Source organism: Anarhichas minor, unplaced genomic scaffold, assembly GCF_050575085.1.
Source record: "Anarhichas minor isolate MPS153535 unplaced genomic scaffold, ASM5057508v1 ptg000090l, whole genome shotgun sequence".
NCBI classification, from domain to species: Eukaryota; Metazoa; Chordata; class Actinopteri; order Perciformes; family Anarhichadidae; genus Anarhichas; species Anarhichas minor.
Window position 1 is genome coordinate 1,409,161 of NW_027466536.1, and position 22,040 is coordinate 1,431,200.

Consider the following 22,040-nt stretch of genomic DNA (forward strand, 5'->3'; position numbering starts at 1 on the left):
TGTGTCATTCAGGCTCAGTGTATTGAAGCTGCAGGGTGTACGTGTGCACTGTGATAGGAAAAGAGAATAGAAGGTGTTATTAAGTGACAAAAGCGTTGCTCAGCAGCAGCCGTGGGGTCATCCTTACACTGTTACTGATCTTAGCTGCAGTGAGGATGGACAGGTGAAGTTCAGACAGACACAATGTGTACAAAATAACAATGTTTACAGTCTCAATATTCCACCAGCTTCTCTCTAACTGCAGGCAGGGTGAATAAGAGAGGATTGCATGACAAAAATAGAGATCAAGTTTTACTACAATCGGCCATTGAAACCTACTTCCTTAATTCATGTTGACGGTGAAGGTGGCCTCTGGTTTGTGAAATTGCAGTGAAGCGTTGTTATTGCCAAACGCTACACACAGCCAGGGCAGAGGTACATTGGGCACCTGCAACAACCAAAATGGCTCCATTTTATTGTTTCTGACTCGCGCCATCCGCAGCGGTGATCGAAATGGAAAGAGAGAGAGGGAGGGGTGATGGAGGGGAACGGTGAAAAACAATGACAAATGAGACAGCGAGGTTAAGGGGGGAAAATTCGAAGCAAGCAAGTGATGCAGAATTATTAAAGCCTGTTTGAACCCTTAAAGGACATAAATGAGATCAACTGCTTGTGACGGATGCTTCTACTTCGAAGATGGACGGCAGAGAGGGAACGAGATGGGAGGGATGGAGCCGTCATGTGTGGTGGGGGATGTGTCACACTGGACGCCATGCACCTGTAATGTCGGCATCAATCTGTCATCGTCATAAACACACTTGAGTTATAGTCGTGACCGGAGGAGATGCGGATGAATGAGGGGACTAGGAAATTCAGAAACAAATGGTGACCGTAGCAGATAGAGGAATCAGTGGGTAGATTATGGGAGGGTGGATGGACAAAGTAATTAAAAATGGTCTGTACCACGATAACAGCTGCTAACAGATGTTTCTCCTGCAGAATTACTCTGACGCCTCGTTTTTTTTTAACTGTGATGATGAGAGGAAACGAGACAGACGATGTAGAAAAATACGACTCGGGTCGACTGAGAACAGGATTTGGCTCATCCAGGCAGGTTAATGGCAGGCTGGCAACAGCGTGTGCTCGGTGACAACAACAGTTAAGGCGAGTGATTAAAGGAATTAAAGATGGTAATTAAACCTGGAAGAGGTATGCACCCAGACATACAGGCTGGGTAAAGCAGCTAATTGCTTTGTTGGTCACCGAGCATCTCCAGACGAGTAAGAACAGGAAATTGGAGTTGTCCAAGTTGGTCATTCCTTTAATTTCTTCTCAGTGTTTTTTCAACTATTCACGGGATGTTAATTAGTTTCTGCAGATGTTACTACACGATACATTCGTTTATTTTCTTTACCTGGTTATACCGCGTCGGGGAAAAGAGGGCAAATATCTGCCGGTGCCCCCTGCATTGGCGCCCCCCCCCCCCCCCCCCCCCCCCCACTGCACTTCCGGACTGGCCTCATTCAGATGAATGAGAGGGCTGAACGTGGCCTTTGTCCTGTTGGACAACAATGGAGCTCTGTGGCACAAAGATATAATTTATGTCGCTCTTAGGCAACACAGGCGATGCTTGTTAGTGGGATCAATTCATGTTGGTTTTGGTCTCTTAATGATATTCGTTGACATTAACAGGTGGAGGACGTGTTCTATATTAATACATTGCCACGCCCCTGTCTGAACGATTTTCCATCGTGTCAACAAAACCCTCTTCACACTTGTTTATTATTTGCTTTCTTGGCCTTCAGACCTGGAGCATCACCGTCAGTCTCCCCAGGGCAGGTTGTCAGTGTCAGTAATGCTGCTACTCATTGTTCCGCAGCAATCTTGAGCGAACTGCGGCTGGAAGTGCCCAACGAGTGCCTGAAAGCCGGATGCATGGGGATAGATTTGTTTTCTTCAGTCATTAAGACACCCTCACCTACAGAACGAAGAGAGGAGGTGAGACTGAGTAGACTGCCGTGCGTCATAGACGAGAGCACTCGACAGCAGGCAGCGAGAAAAAAAGATTGAAATTCTCCAGCACCTGTTAAGAGCCACTGTCACAGGAAGGAGTCCGGCAGGAGGGTATTGGATGATAATTACTAGCTGTACAAATATGATTGCACAGAACTAGCAGGAATATGACGGGACAATAGATACGAGTAGAGCAGGAGATGTAGAGAGAGCGGCGGAAGGGAGCGTGGGCGAGGTGATTGACAGTTTAAAGTGGCGAGCGCCTGTTAAAGTTGACCTGAAATCAATGCAAGAGAAATGTTGCCATTCAGGAGGCAGAGCAGTGTACAAAAACTGGGCAGAATATAAAACACAGAAGCCGAGTTCACTCGCTGAAAGCTGCTCCCAAGGTGTATGAATTGCATTAACACTGAGGCAGGAGACGTCTCTGGAAAACATTCGAGCTGCAGCATGTGCACGGCTCCGCTCACATCGGTGCAACATAGATTAACTGTGTGTTTTCTGGCATAGCGACGAGGCGCGATCACTGTGTATAAGTTGTATTCGGGGATGAGACGAATCATTTTAACAGGAGATTTCATTGACAGCTGTGTGGAACCTGAAGGACATTGTGGATAACAGTGGGAGATATGGTGGAAAAATACCGACAGCTGTTTCCCTTGACTGCTGCCACAGTTAACAATTATCTGCTTTTGTCCTTCGGTCTGGAACAAATGATAGAGAATCCAATGGGCAGCATTTCTCATTAAAACCAAAAGGGGCAGAGGCGGGCATCGTGCTCAAATAATTTGTACCCCATGGCCTCAGTGAAACAATAGAAGGAATGCTAACAAGCTGTTAGACAGAATCTAAGTGTTTAAGTGGTAGAAGAAGCAACCGGCTAAAGTTCACATTGTAAACCTGCAGCTTGTTAGGACCCAGAATGCAGCTGTCGTAGCGTCACAAGCTCTTGTCAGCTTTTGCACGTGTGTTCGTTCGTGTGCATCTGGCTGTTTGTCACTTTTACAGCCGGATGACATCCAGTGACAACAGTAAAGTTATGAAAAACCACCAGGACAGCCAGGACCGTGGCTCCAGGTGTACATGTGTGCAACTCTCCGTCAGCGAAGGAGTGATGTATACACAGCAATTATACTGGAGGGAAGTTATGTCCGTCCCACTTCTCCAGCATGGATTAGAAGGGTCAAGGTTGGGGTTTCTGCGGTTTATGTTGCCGTAACAACGCTGCATCGCGTGCTGGCTGCCATGGCGATGTCTCAAAAATAGAGTAGTTGAGGAAAATCATTGTTGATTCTTGAGGTTGGTGGCAAGAAAGAGAAGCAGACTGTCTTGGTAATGTAATGTGATCCCCATAGGGGGGAGGGGACACAGATGTCTGTACACAACTAAGCATTGTTTGACTGAGAACAGCACACAAAGATATTTACTCGTCAAATTGCTGTGGTCCTTAGTCACTGACTGAAGGACCGCACCAAGGTTGTGCGCTGGTAAAATGCAAGCAAGGGGGGGAGAAGGTGAGACAAAGTGTTAATAGTAGGGTTGCATCTAAAAATGATTTTCATTATTGGCTATTCTGCTGATTATTTTCTCAATTAATCAACTGACAGGCTAAACTTTCATTCTACCTAATGTCGGAAAATAATTAAAAAAAAATTGTCCATCCAAATTTCCCAAAGCCAAAGTGGACTTCGTCAAATTGCTTTGATCTCTCTGCTCAACGCTCGCTTACATCTTTTGCATTTTGGACTGACAAAGGACCCAAAGCAGCAGCAGTCGGTCAGCCGCTCTGAGTTCGACTCTTAAACGAGTCATTTAATGACAGCAGTAAAGAATGCTGCAGCATTTGTATTTCCCCCTGCATTTAAATGGCGTATAGCAGGACAAGTCCAGTGTGATTTAATGTTTTAATCAGCCAGTAACGTCTGTTCAATCATCTTCATCTGTTCTCAGCAACAATCTAGTCAAAAGTTTCACCACGAATACCCACATTGATTTGTCTCATCATATTCAATCACTGACTTTTTTATTGAGCCGATGACATTTGGCTACTGAAGTCACATTTCCTCACACACAGCTTTGTTCTTGTGTGACGCATACACACAAACATGTTTGGTCCCACAACCAATGTTCCAAGTTCAGCAGCAGAAAACACACAATGAGTCCGGTTAGCTCTCAGCAAAGCTCATTTTCACATGTTGTCTCAATGAATACCTCACTACATGAAAACACTGCGGTGACGCCACATTTTGCAACCTGATGGCATTTTGTGGTGTTTTTTTTTTTTTTTTTTAGCAAATATGCCCCTCAGATGCGTGATCATCTGGAACAGCAGCGATAAACACAGCAGCATGTTTCTCTGCTCAGTATTCTGCTCCGACTCGCTCAACCGTATCCTGTCAGTGTGCCTCAATATTCCCAATTCAGTGTATTTATGCCTTCAGTACCGACCAGCAGACACACAGACGGCACAGAGCAGAAACGTGCTCCGTGTACCCTCGTCCCTAGTGGACACAGTCAAAGAGAAACTGAGCCAGAGGAGTAAAGGAGGAAAAGAAGATTCAGAAATGTGTAAATAGAAGAGGTGCAATTGAAACAGCAGAAAGAGAAAAACAAAAGAAAGAAACTGTTTGAGGTGAGGCGGGTTAGACTGAGGGGAGAGACGAGGAAATGAGAACAAAAGAAAGACGAAGAAGATCAAAGTGAAGAAGGAGAGGAGAATTAAAGATGTCAATATGGTCAATAAGGTATTACCTCTCTCTCTCTCTCTCTCTCTCTCTCTCTCTCTCTCTCTCTCTACAGGTTTACCGGACTTCGGGCGAGAAATCCATCAACGACACACAAACACACAGTCATTTGATCATGACATAGAAAAGAAAAAAAAGAAAGAAAGCTTTACTGGGAGCAGTGGTTTGTGCCTTAGGGTCCACACACACACACACACACACACACACACACACACGTCAGAAGTAGGTGTTATTGCAGCAGAAAGACAACCGTGCGTGTGTGAAGGTGTTTATTTGGCATAAGATGAACATGGGCAGACAGCTGGCATGAAGTGGGCACCGTAAGGGGTTTTACCCTCGGATTACAGTTGAGCAGATTAGAGCTAAGCAGCACTCACCTCAAACTCACCAGTCTCATGAAAGTTACACTACCACGTGCACACACACAGCTGTAGAACACAATTAAATTAGTGCAACTGGCAGACGGTGTGCTTACCTGACTCAACACAGTACACACATTCAATCGCTGACACAAAGACGTGCTCACACACACACACACACACACACACACACACACCCTCTGGGATGCAGGACAGATGCTGCCCCCACCCTTCCTCCCGTCGCCCTCGCAAAGCCAGCTGGAGAGAGGATGAGATTTGGGGCTGATTGGTTTTGTCTTTTTTTTTTTTTTCATTGCAGCCTTTGCGCATCGCTCCATCCACCACTTTCCCCTTTTCCTTGGCACAGCTTCGTCGCCGGATGAACCATCGTCATAAAAAGCTTTCCGAACGTCGGACAATCCGCTTGGGATGCTTTGATTACTTCTTACAACGTTTTTTTTTGCCGTTATCTTTGTTTTTTCTTCTATCTCTCTGGGTACAGAGTGGAGCAATAAAAGGACTTCTCGATTTGAGCGAGGTTTGGCACAAGCCCTCAACCACAGGACTGACATCTAGAAGGTGATGGTGGCGAATGCTGTACACTAATTGGAACAGCGTCACAAAATCTCATGCAACTCTATTAGTGAGTTGATTTTTTCTTTTGTTATCACATTTCATAATTCATGACAAAGAGTTGAAGCTTTTTGATTCCAACTTTTTAAAACTTTGTGTCTGAAGAAAATTGTGCAAAGGAACGGCATCAGACGAGCGCTTTAAACTCTACACAACGGAGTTTTTATACCAAGTAGCTCTCAGAGCCTCAGTGAAACAGACAATGGACTGACAGAGGGTGAAAAGAGGAGAGACCTTGAGACAGAGAGAGACTTGGGAGAGAGAAAAGCTGTAAGTAGGGTAAAAAAACAGAAGAGACAACACTGAGAGAACGGCAGATAACGGAGCAACCGAGGGGCGAAGGAGGAAAGAGAAGAAGAAGAGAGGTATTTTTCTTTTCCGGTCTAGGATGACTAGAGACATGATGGAACACCCTTCAGGCTAGACCTCCTCCCCTTCTACCGCTCCTCCTCCCATCCTCCCTCCCTCTCTCCGCTGCTCTCAACTAGTCTGCCAGCTTTCTTTGGCGACATCGCTTCAGTGCAACTGAGAGAGAGAGAGAGACAGAAGAGGAGAGAAGGCAGAGCGCTGGAGCCCGAGCTCAGTATTCACACAGATGGCAGCGAGAAGGACCTGCTGCATCCGTCCGCGCCGTGCACTGGGTTTCACTGAAGATGGACACCGCAGTTAATCCCCAAAAAGGAAAGCAGTAGGGGAAAGAGAGAGGCGCACATCAATGGAAGCCAGGGAGGGGAAAGTTATAAAGTAGAGAGGGAGGGAGTGTGTGCGTGTGGCGAGACAAGCTCAAACCTGTGAAACGAGAGAGGCAGAGAATCTCCAGCGGGAGACGGAAAGCGTAGGAGCGTCGCTGAGCGCACAGCTTGACTGTGAGACAAATTGACTCCGACACATCGTCCTCCGCCAGAGTGCGTGTGTGTGATTTTACTAGTCTGATATAGTGAGTGACCTTGTGGTCCAAAGTGTTAGTCAGGGGGTCGCCCCGATCACGCTGACCAGGCCTTGGGGGTCGTTGCGTGGAGGCGGCAGCGCAGGGGGTGGTGGTGGTGGGCTGTGGACAGTGGCAGGCCCAGGGGTTGGAGCATGGCCGTGGGGGGGCCGCATCCCGTCCTCCACCCTGCACCGGGAAAGGCGCTGGGGCTGGGGCTCCTGGGGGTCCTGGGGTGGGGGTCCTTCCAGGGGAGCCCCCAGACTCGCTGAGCTCAGGCCTTGGCTGAGCGGAGGGACGGTCCAGGCGGCTGGAGGCGGAGGTAGCTCTGTGGTAGGAGGCGGGGCGGAGAAAGGAGGCAAGGCGAGATGTTCCCGCAGGGTCTGGGTCCTCCTTGGCTCGCTGGTTCTCGTCTTCCTCACCTCCCTCTTCTTCTCCGTCTCGCTCCGCGGGGGCGTCGGCTTCAACTACCTGGAGCCGCCCGGGTGGGAGGAGTCGAGGCGGGTGAAGCTAGTGCCCAGCTACGTGGGCGCGCACAGGCTGTCGCCGGCCGAGACCTCGCAGCCGAAGACATGTGCCTGCCCGCGCTGCGTCGGAGACCCCGGCGTTTCCGATTGGTTCGATGAGAACTACGACCCGGATATCTCGCCCGTTTGGACCAGAGACAACATCCAGCTGCCCTCTGATGTCTACTACTGGTGGGTGGTAAGTAACAATATCAATTCACTTTACATGATCCAGTTGTGACACAATTATGCGCGGTGACAAGTAGGGCTGCAGCTTCCACTTATTTTAGAAGTATTATGCCGATTACTTCATTCCATTTTTTTGCATAAGGCACCATCAAACACTTTCCATTTGTATGGCAAAGGGGGGGAAGTCAGTTGCATGGAAGATATATATATATATATATATATATATATATATATATATATATATATATATATATATATATATATATATATATATATATATATATATATATATATATTAGAACACCAACATAGTGGGAGTAATGCATCATAATCGCAGATTTCTCTCCATCCTCTTCATCCTCCCTCGTGACTGAGCCAACCAATCCCCTCTTAGAAGTACTACATGCTCCTCATGCCAGTTGTATGTTACTGTCTCACGACATGGTTGGCCACCGGGCGTAAACCATGACTGAGTAGTGTCTGAAAAACTGAAATGAACAACATCTTCAGAGAGACGGGAAGCACAAACTCGCTTTAACACCCCTTCTCTGTGTGTGTGTGTGTGTGTGTGTGTGTGTGTTCGTCTTCGTGCCTGCGTATGTCCACTCGAGTGTTAATGTCCGGTCTCTATTCCCGTTTCACAGCTGTACCCTCAGTCCAGCTCTGACATGGCAGAGAACTGCAAACACATGCGAACAGCTGCCAAGTCATTAGGTCACACTGCAACAGGGAGGCGACGAACCGGGGGAGACAAAGAAGGAGACATAAATGAGAAGATTGGTTCTGATTGGAAAGGAATAGGGGAGATCACGTACAGAGCAAAGTAAAGTACAGGGGAAACATGGACGGTAGGACAATGAAATTGAGATACAGAGAGGAAGGAGAAGAGGAAAATAAGAATATACAACATGTAGAATAAAACACTGAAAGGTACTGAGAACGAACAGAAGAATGGTACGGGGCCATATCAAGCAAGAGGAACTCACAGGCCTCGGCAGACATATTAGTTTCTCTGTTTTTGACCTTGTGCTTTCTCGTGAGGGATCCCTTTCTATCACTCTGTATCAGAAAGAACATCACATCCAATTGCACCGAGCCATCTGGTACTTGTTGCCTCGATGCAAATAACAACTCCACAGAACTTTCTTTTCTTCTCCCCAAAATATGCTGGCCATGAATGCATCGTGTCACTCCAAAGCTTTTTGAGCTGTTAGTAGTGGTTTTGAACAAATTTGAGATATTTTACGTTTTCAACCGGGAACTTTCCCACACAGGTCTTGGACAAATGGACAACATTGCTGAAAGAGTGCAGCAATTATGGGAGTTATTACCACCTTTAGTCATGGTATACCTGTCCACTTTATTTTCAACAGTGGCAAAGAAAACCAGGCCTTTATTGGGCTTATAGTCTTATACTTTAGGACACCATGGTGTAAAGGGGGAAGAGGAGTTTAAGCTCTTTCTGTTGGGAATCAGAAGACACGATAAGATGACATTTCCTGGCAAAGAGTTTGAGAGGCAGACGTCACCGTGTAAGCGCTCCCCAGTCAATTACCCACTTGACTTTTTCCAATCAACAAACTTTAGGAAGGAAGGAAAGCAAACTGTTGTGTGTGTGCATGATTGGAGTGTATATGCTCTTCAAAACAAACCTAATGTGTTACTCCTCCTCCGGCCTCAGGAGAGGGAAGAATCGAGCATTAAGCAAAAAACGAACAAAAAATGTTTTGAATAATGATTTGTCGGGCAAGACTTAAGTGACGTTCTAGTTCGGTGAAGCATTTTCACATTTTAAGAGTATAAACACTCTTCGTTGATTAAGTTAACCGTCACTTTGATTCACTTGGAAAACTCGCTCTGATTTTCATTGAGCGTTTTTGAAGAAAAGTGGTATTCACTTGAAAGTAGGTGCCAGGAAGCTCATACTTTAGGAGTCCGAGGACAGCTGAGACGAAGGAAGCAAGACGCCATTTGGCTTGGCTGCCAAAAGAAATAAACGTGTGCCAAAAAATTAGAAGCCCCTGAACAACAGTGGTGCAGCGTGCCAAGCTGGCTCTGGCTTCATGCGGAGAGACAGAGGCAGAAGAAGGCAAAAGATGGAGGGATCAAGGAGGTTAGAAAAACAAGAGGGGTATAGTGAGAAGAAGGAGAAGAATGCAGAGGGGTAACGGCATGAGCAGCAAAGTCACAGAGAGTAAAGGTGGAGAAAAATACAGATTTAGGGGCCTCTGATCAGCACTGATGAGCTGCGTGGTGCATAGGTGTCCCAGAGAGACGAAGAGATGAAGAAAGGCTCGAGGAGGAGGAACAAACAAACAAACAAAAGGGAGCCAGGGAAATTAAAGAGAAGGAATTAGACATGAGGCCAAGGAGACTGCTGGAGAGAGGATGCGTGAAGGAAAATGTAAGCGAAGGAGATCTGTGTCGGGAAAAGCGAATTAAGGCCGATGGTGGGTGAAAAGGAAGTGGCGACAAAGGAGTGTGAAAATGAAGACTGCTGTGTGGGAGAAAAAGGAGAAAGAGAGAAAGGAAACGATGCTTAAGGAGAGGAGAGGAGCAGCCAATATCCTGATGGAACTTTTGTGTGTGTGTGTCTGTGTGCATTTATTTGTTTTGGGGGATGATTTTCTTTTTTAATGTGTTTGCAGGTGCTGGCTTTCTCTTTACATGCATGAATGCACCATTGCCTGTGTGTTTTGGCAGATACCAAAATTGGATCACGTTTTTTTTTTTTTTTTATCGGACATCTCTTTGTCTTTGGAAGTAAATCCGGGTCTTAATCCACAGTAGGTGGTGCCAGCCCAATCCGTATTTTTCGTATTTCGTTTTCTTTTTTTAAAATCCGTCATCTGATAAAAGTCGTTGCGTACAAAAACCTTTTAATCTAAATGTGACGGTTTTATTTTTCTCAAGTTCGCAATACAATACAAAGCTAAGCTAATTATGTGCAATGGATGTCACTCGTTCCAAACGGGGCTGGGCCCAAATGCAGGAGGGTTAGATTCATTCATGGTGTCACTTATCCACTAAGGTACTGAAAGCGCTAAATCACCTACAGCATCCTCTTCCTCCCCTCTTCGTCTTTCTTTCAACCCTCTCATTTCACTGTTTTGTTTTTTTCCTCCTCCCTTTAAATTCAACACATGACTTTAATTTTTTATTTTTTTTTTGTCCACCTTCTATTTATTCTGGTGGTTCAGCCCGACAGGAGAGACGTGTTGTCATCTCTGCTGTCACTTTTGTTTATCCCGCTGAGCAGAACTCTGGGTACTTTGGACGACTCACTGTTGTTGGTGACGGACAGCGTAAAAGTAAACTTTCCTGGAAAGACACAAAGCCCCACAAAGTCTCTTTAGCTGTAATAAACCGTATATTTACACAAGGAGTTTGAAAGAAAGAAAAATATTTGGTGGGAGTGAGAAGTTGACAGGATGGAAGGACTCGCCCACACTTCTGGCTTTCTTTGTAACAATTTTCCTCCCTTCTTCCACTGACATCTGTTATTTTATTTTATTTTTTAATTCAACTTGTTTTTGACATGTGGAGAGCAGCGCGTCTGCTCCTCTGACCACAGCTCACCCAGTCTGACTGCATCCTGTCAGTCTGACACATGTCTGTTACCTGAACACACAGACACACACACGCGCACACACACACACACACACACACACACACACACACACACACACACAGGCACCTGCTTATTCGCACATGATTGCAGGCGACTGCATGCATACACACGTGCACGGGCACACGGACAAATAACTCGATATAAAATCTGTTGTCACATCCAATTTGTCTGCAGAGGAGAAACTACAAATGCTAACCGCACTTTCTCTTTGTCTGCTTTCTCTCTAGATGTTACAGCCCCAGTTTAAACCCCACACCATCCAGCAGGTGCTGCTGAGGTTGTTCCAGGTACTATTACATTATTAATTCACCTTTCCATTATCCCAGCACTTTCAGATCAGCCAAGTCATTACTTCACTCTCTTGGGCAAAGGCTGAGGGTAACGATCATCTTTATTAGACAGTAGGGTTTATCAGTGGCTCATTCTTTTTTTAATTTATCTGGATTTTGATTAAAAAAAATTATTTTTTTGTTTTCATTCCGACTCAAAGCAGTGCAGTTCTTTCACATAAGGCTGTATGTTTCTATAACTCAGTCTCGCTCCTTAAGGGCAGAAGGGCCCCATGTATTTTTCATGGAGGGTCTCATTAGGAATTCACACCAGAAGTGAGAGCATGATGTACTTTTTTACAATCAGGTCTTAGCTGCCGGTTGGGTCGTTTATATGTCTCTTGCTGTTCTAGCGCCGCTGTCCTATTTCATTTCCCGTGTATCTTGAATCCAGTCGGATTGATTCAATCACGGCTCTCCTCTCGCAGGTGATTCCTGGAAGGTCGCCGTACGGCTCGTGGGATCCAGGACGCTGCCTGCGCTGCGCCGTGGTGGGGAACTCCGGAAACCTCCGCGGGGCCGAATATGGGGCGACCATCGACGGACACAACTACATCATGAGGTGAGGGTGATGGTGGATGCAATGGATGGACGGGAGGGACAGAGACCAGATGCCGGACGCATTAGGCAGAGCAAGGCTATGAGATATGGAGATAGAGGAGGAGATGAGGGCTGAGAGATGAAGAAAGGAGGAGGAGGAGGGAGACGAGGAGGGAAGAGACATTTCATGTGCGGAGAGCACACTGTGACATCACACTACACAGTATGTGCCATTAAAGTTACATCAAATAATTGTGTGTGTGTGTGTGTGTGTGTGTGTGTGTGTGTGTGTGTGTGTGTGTGTGTGTGTGTGTGTGTGTGTGTGTGTGTGTGTGTGTGTGTGTGTGTGTGTGTGTGTGTGTGTGTGTGTGTGTGTGTGTGTGTGTGTGTGTGTGTGTGCAAATATTTCCAAAGAAGCAGATGTGTGTCTGATACTAAATGTAATCTTCATTATAAGCCGTCCTCTATTCAGCTCTCCGAACCGGTTGACAGAGAGGTCACCTGACTCGTGTGAGGTCACCACAGAGGACTTTATGTCCTAAGAAGCTGAAACGTACAGATCGTGCCTCTCACGTACACACCCATGCAGAGAGGCACATAAATCCATTTGTCTGAATCTACCCCCCCCCCCCCCAGGGCTTTTTATTCGTGCAGCAGTGATGGATCACAGTGCCTGATTGTTGTCAGTTGGCATGAACACACAGCTATATGTTGTTTCCTGCAGCGGGCGTGTGCTTGTGGCAGGAAAGCTTCGGCAGGGATGACTAGTATTTTTTGTTTCTGTGCACATTAGCATCCATTAGCATTGCACTCTCAGCAGACCTGTGTGGGCAGCCTCCAAATTCTGTCTCCTGTTACAGTAGCTCATTGCTGTGGTTGGATTCTCATTTGTTTCAGTAATCATCTTTGCCACAACCGGCTCACTTACCACTCACCACCACCACCACCACCACCACCCACCTCCTCTCTGTCTGCCTTTTTACTCCCGCTATCTAAAAACCCATCTGTTTTGTTCACTGACATATGGGAAGGCGCACTCAGTGTTTTTTTTAATGTGCACCTCCCTGTTTACAGCTCACTCCTCCAGACAGTGAGTCACATCTACTGTAAATACAGCAAAAGTCTGAACTACACAGACGGAGCTGAGTGGTTCAGTTACTGTCTGACTGGAGATTGCAATGCCAAATATGCTTATTACATTATTTAATCAAATGTTTTTCCTGAAAAGTCCTTGTCCTGAAACTTATGAGTTAACAAATATTTTCATATTGACTCAAATGACTTTGACTACTGTGGACTGCTTTGCTGGTAGTGACAAAACCCACAGTGAATGTTCACCCTACTCTGCAGTTTCGTAGTGTTTTAGCATCTTTCAGCTCATTGTTTTGGTTACTTTACTGTTTTGGTTCACTCTCACTGCTCTCATGAGCACTGTTTTGCAGCCCAGGCTCTTAAACTGTGATTAAAACAGGAGACGCACTGGTATACTTAACAAATACAGTGATTCATTAAGTAAAACGTAAGTCAAAATAAGTCAAATGAATGGATGGCAGGAATCTGTAGAGTCAGTGTAGGAAGAGGATGTGTGACAATGTGCTGGAAAAAACAAACAGAAGCCACATCACAGATATCTGTATATATAAGGTGAGACCAGTGTGTCCAATGCCGCTGATTACACTCAATCAGGTCTGCAGCCCTGGAGATGGAAAGCACAGAAACAACAGCAACCGAACAAAGAGGCCTTCACATCAGTGAAAAAGCTCTAAAAACCCATTACCTCTCCATTACCTGCTCAGCCCTAAAACAGTTAGCAAGTTACGTTAGCAGCTAGCTGGTGAACATATTGGACCGTTTTTTGAGAGCCAGACATTTCCCTCAGCAGTTGGAGGAGACCAAAACAGAGCAAGAAGGAGAGTGAATATGCACTTTTATCTGTCGGGTGGCCGACGAATTCAAATTCATGCAAATGTTTGTCCGTGTCTGCTAGACGTGTACATAAACCGTTACGCCTTAACACTTTGGCCACGTCAATTTAAGACACCGATGATGTCATTTTAGTTTTTACTGCTGCCCCCATGTGGCCAAATTCAGGTGTAACACATTCAAATGAAACAGGGGATCTTCTAATTTCTAAAATGTTGAGCTACTCTTTTAAAAGTTGGTTCCAAAAACAATCTGTCTATCAAGTGAAACAGGCACCTATTTGACTACAGTTGAAGCTCGCACAAAGACTTACATCTCTTATGCTGTCCCTCCCTCACTCCCAGAATAAACCTGGCCCCCACGGTGGGCTACGAAGAAGACGCCGGCAGCCACACCACTCACCACTTCATGTACCCGGAGAGCGCCAAGAATCTGGCGGCCAACGTCAGCTTCGTCCTGGTTCCCTTTAAGACGCTGGATCTCGTCTGGATCACCAGCGCTCTGTCCACCGGCCAGATTCGATTGTAAGAACAGACACACACACACACATAAGTATAGTTTGGTGGAGTAAAGAGACTTCATTTTACATACCTACACACACGCACACACACGCACACACACACAGAGTTGTGAGAAGAGAGTTGCTGGGCTGAAACAATCTGTCAGTCGTCATTCATCCAGAATTCATAGCAATCACATAAAATGTGGATTGAATGTGTTTAATCAATTTCTCTCTGTCTCTCCCTCAGCACCTACGCTCCTGTGAAGCAGTTCCTCCGTGTAGATAAAGACAAGGTGTGTATTTTCAACGGCCATTGCAATTACTTTTGGCCATTCTCACACAGTCACAGTAATACACCAACACATAGACATTTGCAGCCACACACACATGCACACACACACAGACACACACACACAGAGTGACCCCGCTTTGCTGCAATTATATCAACCCCTCCCCATTGTTGATGAGGGCTTACAGTTAGGTTACAGACCTTCCCTTTGTTTTAAATAATCTTCTGCTTGCTCTTTAATCTGTGAAATAAAATAAAAACTCAATCACAATCTCAGAGAGTATTATAAAATATTTTCTTGTGCGGTTGGACATCTTGAATGTGCAGCGGCTGTGGGTTTTTGTTCTTACTGTATAAATAATCTGAGTGAAAGCTTAAGATCTGAATTCAGAGTAAATTGGATTTACCTACACTGGGAATACTTGGAAAAACACATTTGTGGATCTTTCTGAATATCTTTCTGCTGATAAAGTTTGGGTTTGATTCTTGGTTAAATTCACAGCCGGTAGAGACGGTATATTACACTATGTCCCATCCTCTGCGTCTCTGTCCACCACCCAGGTCCAGATCTTCAACCCAGCATTCTTTAAATACATCCACGACCACTGGACCAGACATCATGGGCGCTACCCCTCCACTGGCATGCTTGTACTGTTCTTTGCCCTGCATGTCTGTGATGAGGTCAGTTTCTCTCTCTTTCTTTCTCTGTTTTAACACAACACAGATGCTGTACATTCTGGCATCATGCTGAACGACACATCCATCTATTACATCATATTTATCCTGAACAGACACACATTTGTAGAGATGTTCTCAGACTATTTTTCCTTCTGAATACCGATGCCGTACCTGAATTTTGCGAATCGTCCCGATACCGAGTACCGATCCGATACCGAGTACCGATCCGATACTAGTGGGTTAAAAACAGCGCTTTTACGGGTGGGATGAGTGTAAAATATTGCCAAATTGCTGACATTTTGCTAGCTCTGGCTAACGTTACACTCTCCGCTATCACCTGCCTGCTCGGTACTCCACATATGCAACTCCTAACAGAGATGAGAAAGACGTGAGACGGCACACTCGTTAGCTACTTCCATCATCAGCTTGGGGAAAAAAACACTGTGTACGAAATCGCTGATGGAAGTAGTTAACGAGTGATCTAGGGATCCGGTAGTGAGTAAATCATGTTGTTGTTCCTGTGTTGCCTATATTAACAGATACATTATATGATTATTGTGATATTGGATCGATGAATAGACTCGCATACTCGCCAATTCCCGATCCAGCATTTTAGGCTGTATCGGAGGAATTTCGGATACTGGTCTTGGTACAACTCGACATATTTGTAATCGCACACTTTGTTTTCCAACCCTCACTCTTCGACTCTCCTCTAGGTGAATGTGTTTGGCTTCGGGGCAGACAGCAGGGGAAATTGGCACCACTACTGGGAACAGAACCGCTACTCCGGAGAGTTCAGGAAGACTGGCGTCCATGACGCCGACTACGAAGCCCAGATCATCCAACGGCTGGCCAAGGCTGGCAAGATCACTGTATTCCCGGGAAAATAACCAGCAGATCACCCTGTATATCTAACGTTCCAACTCTGGTACTGGAACAGACACTATAGAGGCTGCTTAGAACGTGTTAGATATCCTCGCATTCCCTTACCTGCACCAGTTTGGGTTCCCAGGTTGAAGTAAACCGAATGCTTACAGAAGGCGAGACGAAACGGTTCACGAAATGGTACCAAACAATGCTATTCCATTCACTTTCCTTTATATTGGAGAATTTGCCCCACCAAAAGAGGCTCTGATTGGAGAACATGGAGGAACCAGGAGCAGGGAACATGTAGATCCAAACGTAGTTCTGCTCACTAGAGAGTAATTGGCTCTTAGTTTTCAAGGTTATACTACTAATGTCCAGAGAGGGACCACATATCTTTTTCCAGGGCCAGCTTCAACTCAGGAGTGAAAAACGAGTGAAGGGCTGTCAGCAGGAAAACTCAACCCATCACCACAAATACAGACATTGTCAGATACAGATATATATATCCCACTTCTGGACTCACCTTGGATGAGTGCCCAACACTCACCCATTAACAAAGATTCAGTATGCGACGTACTGAAAGGGCCACAGAAACTGCACCGTCGGCATCTAGTAGACGACTGTTCTACAGCAGTGTGATGTCAGACAGAAACAAATAGTGTTTAAACTCACAGTTCTTCACCTTCTAAGCACGAGATACTGTACTGTACTGTACTGCACTGTAGGCCTCCAGACAAGATTGACACTACGGACACAAACTGTGGAGCTGTCAGAAGCCAGAGTGCTGTTGAACACTTTGAGACTCGAGGACTAATTTTCCATCTCCTGGGCCGTGACTTCCTTGAGAAAGAATTGATCTTCTCAAGTCCCATATGCGGCCAAGCCTCACTTTCCACTTTTCACTGTCACAAGGACTTTGTCTGACGGTGATGGGTTGTAAAAACGCTTGGTTGTAAGACTGTAGGCGATTGCTGTGAGTTTATATCGTGCGACTGTCCTCGACACCTTGCAGCAGACGCACAGAAACGGGATCAAGGCTTTTGCCTTGTGGCCATTCTGACTCTGACAGATGACTGCAGCACTAGCATGAGCCTCGGCGTCTGGAGAGCCAGCTAACCTGGTTTTACACACCACGGCAAACCGCATGCCCATGCTACAGTCTCTATTCACATCCAGACACAGGGAGGAGCGTTGGTTTGACTCCGTGATGCCTAATGAGGCCGAAAGTCCGTCTCCTGTGATTTCATGTTTGGATGGAGGCACGCTGGATCTGGACCGGGCGTTTCATCCCCCATGTGGTCTGTCAGGTTCTAATTTGGGAGACGAGGACTGTAGACAGAGAGCCGGGGCACGAAGCACCAGTTTGACAAAGGCAGCATGAGAAACACATCATTTGCTGCTGGGTGAATAGATAAGACGTTGGTCCACTGTTTATGTGCAGCAAACTCACGCTTCTACACAAACTGTACTGGGTTCACCACTTTGGTTTTGAAAGGACTGAAACGAAAATGGACCTCGCACTGATTATTTTCCTTTCCACAGACCTGACTCCTGCATCCCTGTGGGATTAGAGACTGTCTGGAGCATTTTGCCCCAGATTAAGGCCCCATATGATGGGGTGAAAGAAAACCCCACTGGATCTGGGAAAGTCAGCAGCTCGGCTTCATTAACCACTAGCCCTGGTCCCCCGCTCAGCCAATTCAAATTTGAGCTATATCTGGAGGAGGGTGGAGCCACCAGACGCCTTAGACTTCACCTTCGTACCGCATAAACTGCACTTCCTGTTCTGATTTTCATGCTGATGGCATATTATACCCAGCAGACTGCAGATTTCATTTGTTAGTTGTATGTGCTGTTTAGCCTTGAGTTTACCCATTGGCTGGATTTATATTATTGGCTCAGACTAGATTTTCTTTTCCACCCAGGCGGCTCGTTTATGTTTTTTTATCATGATTTGGTATCTTGAAATAACGGCCATTTACACCCTTTATAGCCTCCATTGTTGGTTATTTATGTCTTTAACAAGGAGGCCCAAAATAGTCGTTAAAGTGCTGCTAAAAAATATATGAAAAACAGAAGTGTCGGTGGAAGACAGAGAATGTGTGCCACAGAGAGGAAGGAAAGTATTTGGTTTGACTTGAGGCCGTAAATCCATCCAAAGATGCTGTGACGGAGTTGTGTTTATCAAGCAGCAGATGGTGGCTGATGAGGAAGAGTACTCGTGGTTCCTACACAGGTCTGGACAATATGGAGAAGCAGGTGATTGAATAAGTCTTTCAGGGTGCAACAAGTCATATTTCTACTGCCCCTTTACACCAAACTAATACATGCGTGCATGGGTTCAAACGATCGTTGATCGGTATTAATAACTCAACAATTGCTTCACGTTGTGCTGAGAGCTCAGGCTTTTAAATTTTAATTCAAATACTGCAAACAATGGACCAGGGCAGAGAAATACGTGACATAACGTGTTTCCATCTCAGCCCCGCCCACTACAGAAGAGCACAGACAAAAATAAATAATTATCCAATCACATTCAGAAAACATGTTTTCAGGGTCTTTAATGCTCCTTTAGAACTATGAGAAAACTACACTAGTTGCAACTTAAAGTTTACCAGAACTTCACCAATATTTCTTTCCCACAGAAGGAGTTGGTGTATTGTTTTAGTGACTCATGATGCTATACGTGAGCTACATTTACATTGACAGCTACATATGTGAATAGAAGCTGTGTAGGAACCGTGTGTGCTGCAGCAGATGCTTCTTTTATCCGAAATAACACCGGTGTGTGTGTGTGAGATCAACAAAGCACATTGTTGAACGCACGTCCCTCTGAGTGTGTTGTTAAGGGATTTAATCCTGTAGCGCTCATTCTTATTGTGTACTTCACTTTTTCTCTTTTTACATTGCTCACACTGAGAAAGGTTTGAGGTTGACAGACACACACACACACACAATGTTGGAGGGTCGGAGTGCTGTACCGCCCCCAGCAGGCGATGTGAAGAACTGTTTGCTACTATGCTGATATCAGTTCTATTATTGTATCATCTTAATAACCACATGTAACTCTCTTGTGTTACCATTGTACTTAATCTGCTTTCAATGTTTTTATCCTACTTTGCACATAACAGATCTTATCGGAGGTTTTAGTGTCGGGCTCACTTTAGGAGTCCGTTTGGCTGAAACTGGACATAGCGTTTTCTCTCTCTCTCTCTGTCACACACACACATACACACATTCATGCTTTCGTGCCTTGTCCTGCTGCTGGAGGTATCTCGCCTACAAGCTGCTCCATCGGCAATACACACACACACACACACACAAATGCGCCTGTTACCTTTGCATTTGTTTTTAGTCACACACACTCTCATGTCTTTTGGCTGAGAGCTGTGCCTTCTGAGCTTCACACACACACACACACACACACACACACACTCTGCCTTCTGCTCGGGGAACAGACGCCTCCCGCTCTTCACTTCTCACTGCTTTGTCACATTGTTTTCTACCGATCGCTGGAGGCGAAAGGAGAGGATGTAAACCGGCGATGCAGTGTGACTCGCTGTGAATTCATATTAGGACATTTGCTACTTTTTGAGCATCAAGTGTATATACTTTTGAGGCATTTCTGCTTTTCTAGATAACATTTAGTGAAAAATGGCAGACAGAGAGGGTCATCCGCTGGATTCAATCCCTCAAATTGCTGGTGTTTGTTTTCAACGACACAGGGACTGTAGAACAGATGGCGAGGACGACAAAGCGTCTGAAGGCTTAGACATATCAGTGTACCACTGCTTCCCTGTTATCTTGGAGTTGTCCACCACTGTGGTCCTGTGTTATTGATGTTTGTTTCCCAAGATGCTCCTTCCAACTTCAAAAGGAATGTGTAAAATGTTTTGGAGATAACTCGGCTCTCTGGCAGCATTCCTGTCACATTCTTGCAGCCTGCAGTGGGTAGAAAAGTCTTAACGGAGTCGGGCCGTGTTCAAGCACAGCAACCGTTATCAGCATCCTTGATTTCTTACACGAGAACATTGTGATCAGATAGAGGGGTGAGCAGGGTGATCCTTCTCTGCTGGCCTAAATACGAGTGGAGGTTTTACAGTACACGACACAGATCTCGCCTGACAGTGTTCCCTGTATATAACCTGAAGTAGGTCTGTTCTCCTGTCGCTGACCCAATAAACTGATTTCTCTGTGTCCTCTGGAGTTGATCCTGAAAAGAATTGGAAGCAGCGCCAGTTTTCAGGTGGCTGCGTCAAGAACAGCAATCAAGAAATAAAGAGCTGCATCGGTTGAGAGCATTTTTTGGGAAACGTGGTCCTTGATTGTGCCGGTCGGATGTCCAGGGAGCAGCATGTTTTCTCAGGTGCAATCTGAATGCAGGGGGTTTGGTTCTCTCACAACGCTGACGGAAACGAGTCAAATGAAAGCTGACTCGAGTGTTATGTTTCTGCCACAACTTAAACTGGACTGATTTTCTTTTAAGCGTTGTGTTACTTTTTGAATTCCAGGCCAGACTCTTGCAAAAACCTCCCCAGACTAAAACCACCTTTGTTCTACTCTGCTGTCAGTGGAATCCAGGTTCCTTTCACATCCAGGACTATTTTTACACCGTCTTGTCTCTCACACTATGCTGTGACTCACATTTCAGAAAAGTCACAAACCCCATTTATTGATTGCTTGTACGGCTGCACAAAGTGGCAGACACAAACCACTGGAGTTTACTGCAATTAACATTTTCTTTAATAGAAAAGGAGGCACATTAAAGTCATTCAATTCATCTTTTTATTGGGTAATTGAAGACACTGTCTGAAAGCACACCTGCTCAGCTCAGAAAAAGTGGACACTGATGTTTTCTGACAGCTAGCAAGCTAGTCTGTACAGATGTATCACAGTCACAGTTTCCCTCCAAATTATATTCATGTTACACACAAATTGGGTTGTTTTTCTAGCCGACTTTATGACTCGGCAACATATTAATCAGAACCTCTTTATTGAGCTAGAGTTAACGCAAATCAGAAAATTGGATCAATTTGCGGTTGTCTGGCAGGAACAGACCAGACAGTGTCTCGAGTTGTTACAAAAGACAATATCTGTGCTAGAGAAAAGATAACCACAGCTCTTATGGCTGGAATTCTTTCTTTTTACTAAAGTCTCAATTTATTTCTTTCAGGTTGTTGGGTTCAAAGGAGACAGGTTTTTTTTGAGGTTCATTGTTGAATTTGGGGTTTCTACTAGAACAAGTTTTACCTTCAAAAAACACAATTTTTTTTTACTGTCTATCCGACTATCTCTGTTTTGACCGCCTGTCTCAAACACTCTGTTTTAGCGCCTGTCTCTTTAAGCCCCCACATTCCCTAAAAAAGACCAATTGCTCTGATTAGCTTTCAAGAAATGTATGCTGCACCTTGGCACATGTGACAGGACAGGGAGACAAATCTGAGTGGCTTGCTGAATCATTTTTTGTTTTTTTTATTAGGCAGCCCACAAAAAAACCTGAGAAAGCGAGTATTTTTATGATATGTCCCCTTTAATATAGGTCAGTTCTGTTCTCGGGTAATTGAGAATAGCTTCCTCCAGCAGTAGCATACATTTGACTGACTGTTAAGAGAGCTTAAAGGAACAAACACATCCTGATCAGAATGACTGCCGGTCCAGGCGGCTGTTGGCATCGTGACGTTGCCAGCATGCTGTGCTGTTTGAGGCTGAGGTGAGGACAGCCGCAGCTCCTTCCTCATCAGTTCACTGGTGTGCGTTGATCAAGAACAGCTCTTTAGCAGCAGTCACTGTGCTTCAGACTGCACATATCATACTGTCGCTGTGGATCGTTACGCTAACGACTCTCACCTCTGTCAGCTATTGTGCTCGTACTCTCAATCCAGTAAAGCGTATCAAGTAGGAGTAAAAGCTGTTTAGTGAATACATCTTAGCAG

The 22,040-nt window shown here is 45.4% G+C and overlaps 1 protein-coding gene across 1 annotated transcript; it reads left to right on the forward strand.

Annotated features, from left to right (window-relative positions):
* The first annotated feature begins 4,289 nt into the window (after positions 1–4,289).
* Positions 4,290–16,130, forward strand: st3gal2 (ST3 beta-galactoside alpha-2,3-sialyltransferase 2). Its single transcript, XM_076082115.1, has 8 exons — positions 4,290–4,387; positions 6,689–7,358; positions 11,207–11,266; positions 11,737–11,870; positions 14,116–14,295; positions 14,521–14,566; positions 15,124–15,243; positions 15,957–16,130. Exons 1-8 carry the CDS (start codon positions 4,290–4,292, stop codon positions 16,128–16,130), a joined length of 1,482 nt encoding a protein of 493 aa, XP_075938230.1.
* Positions 16,131–22,040: the final 5,910 nt, after the last annotated feature.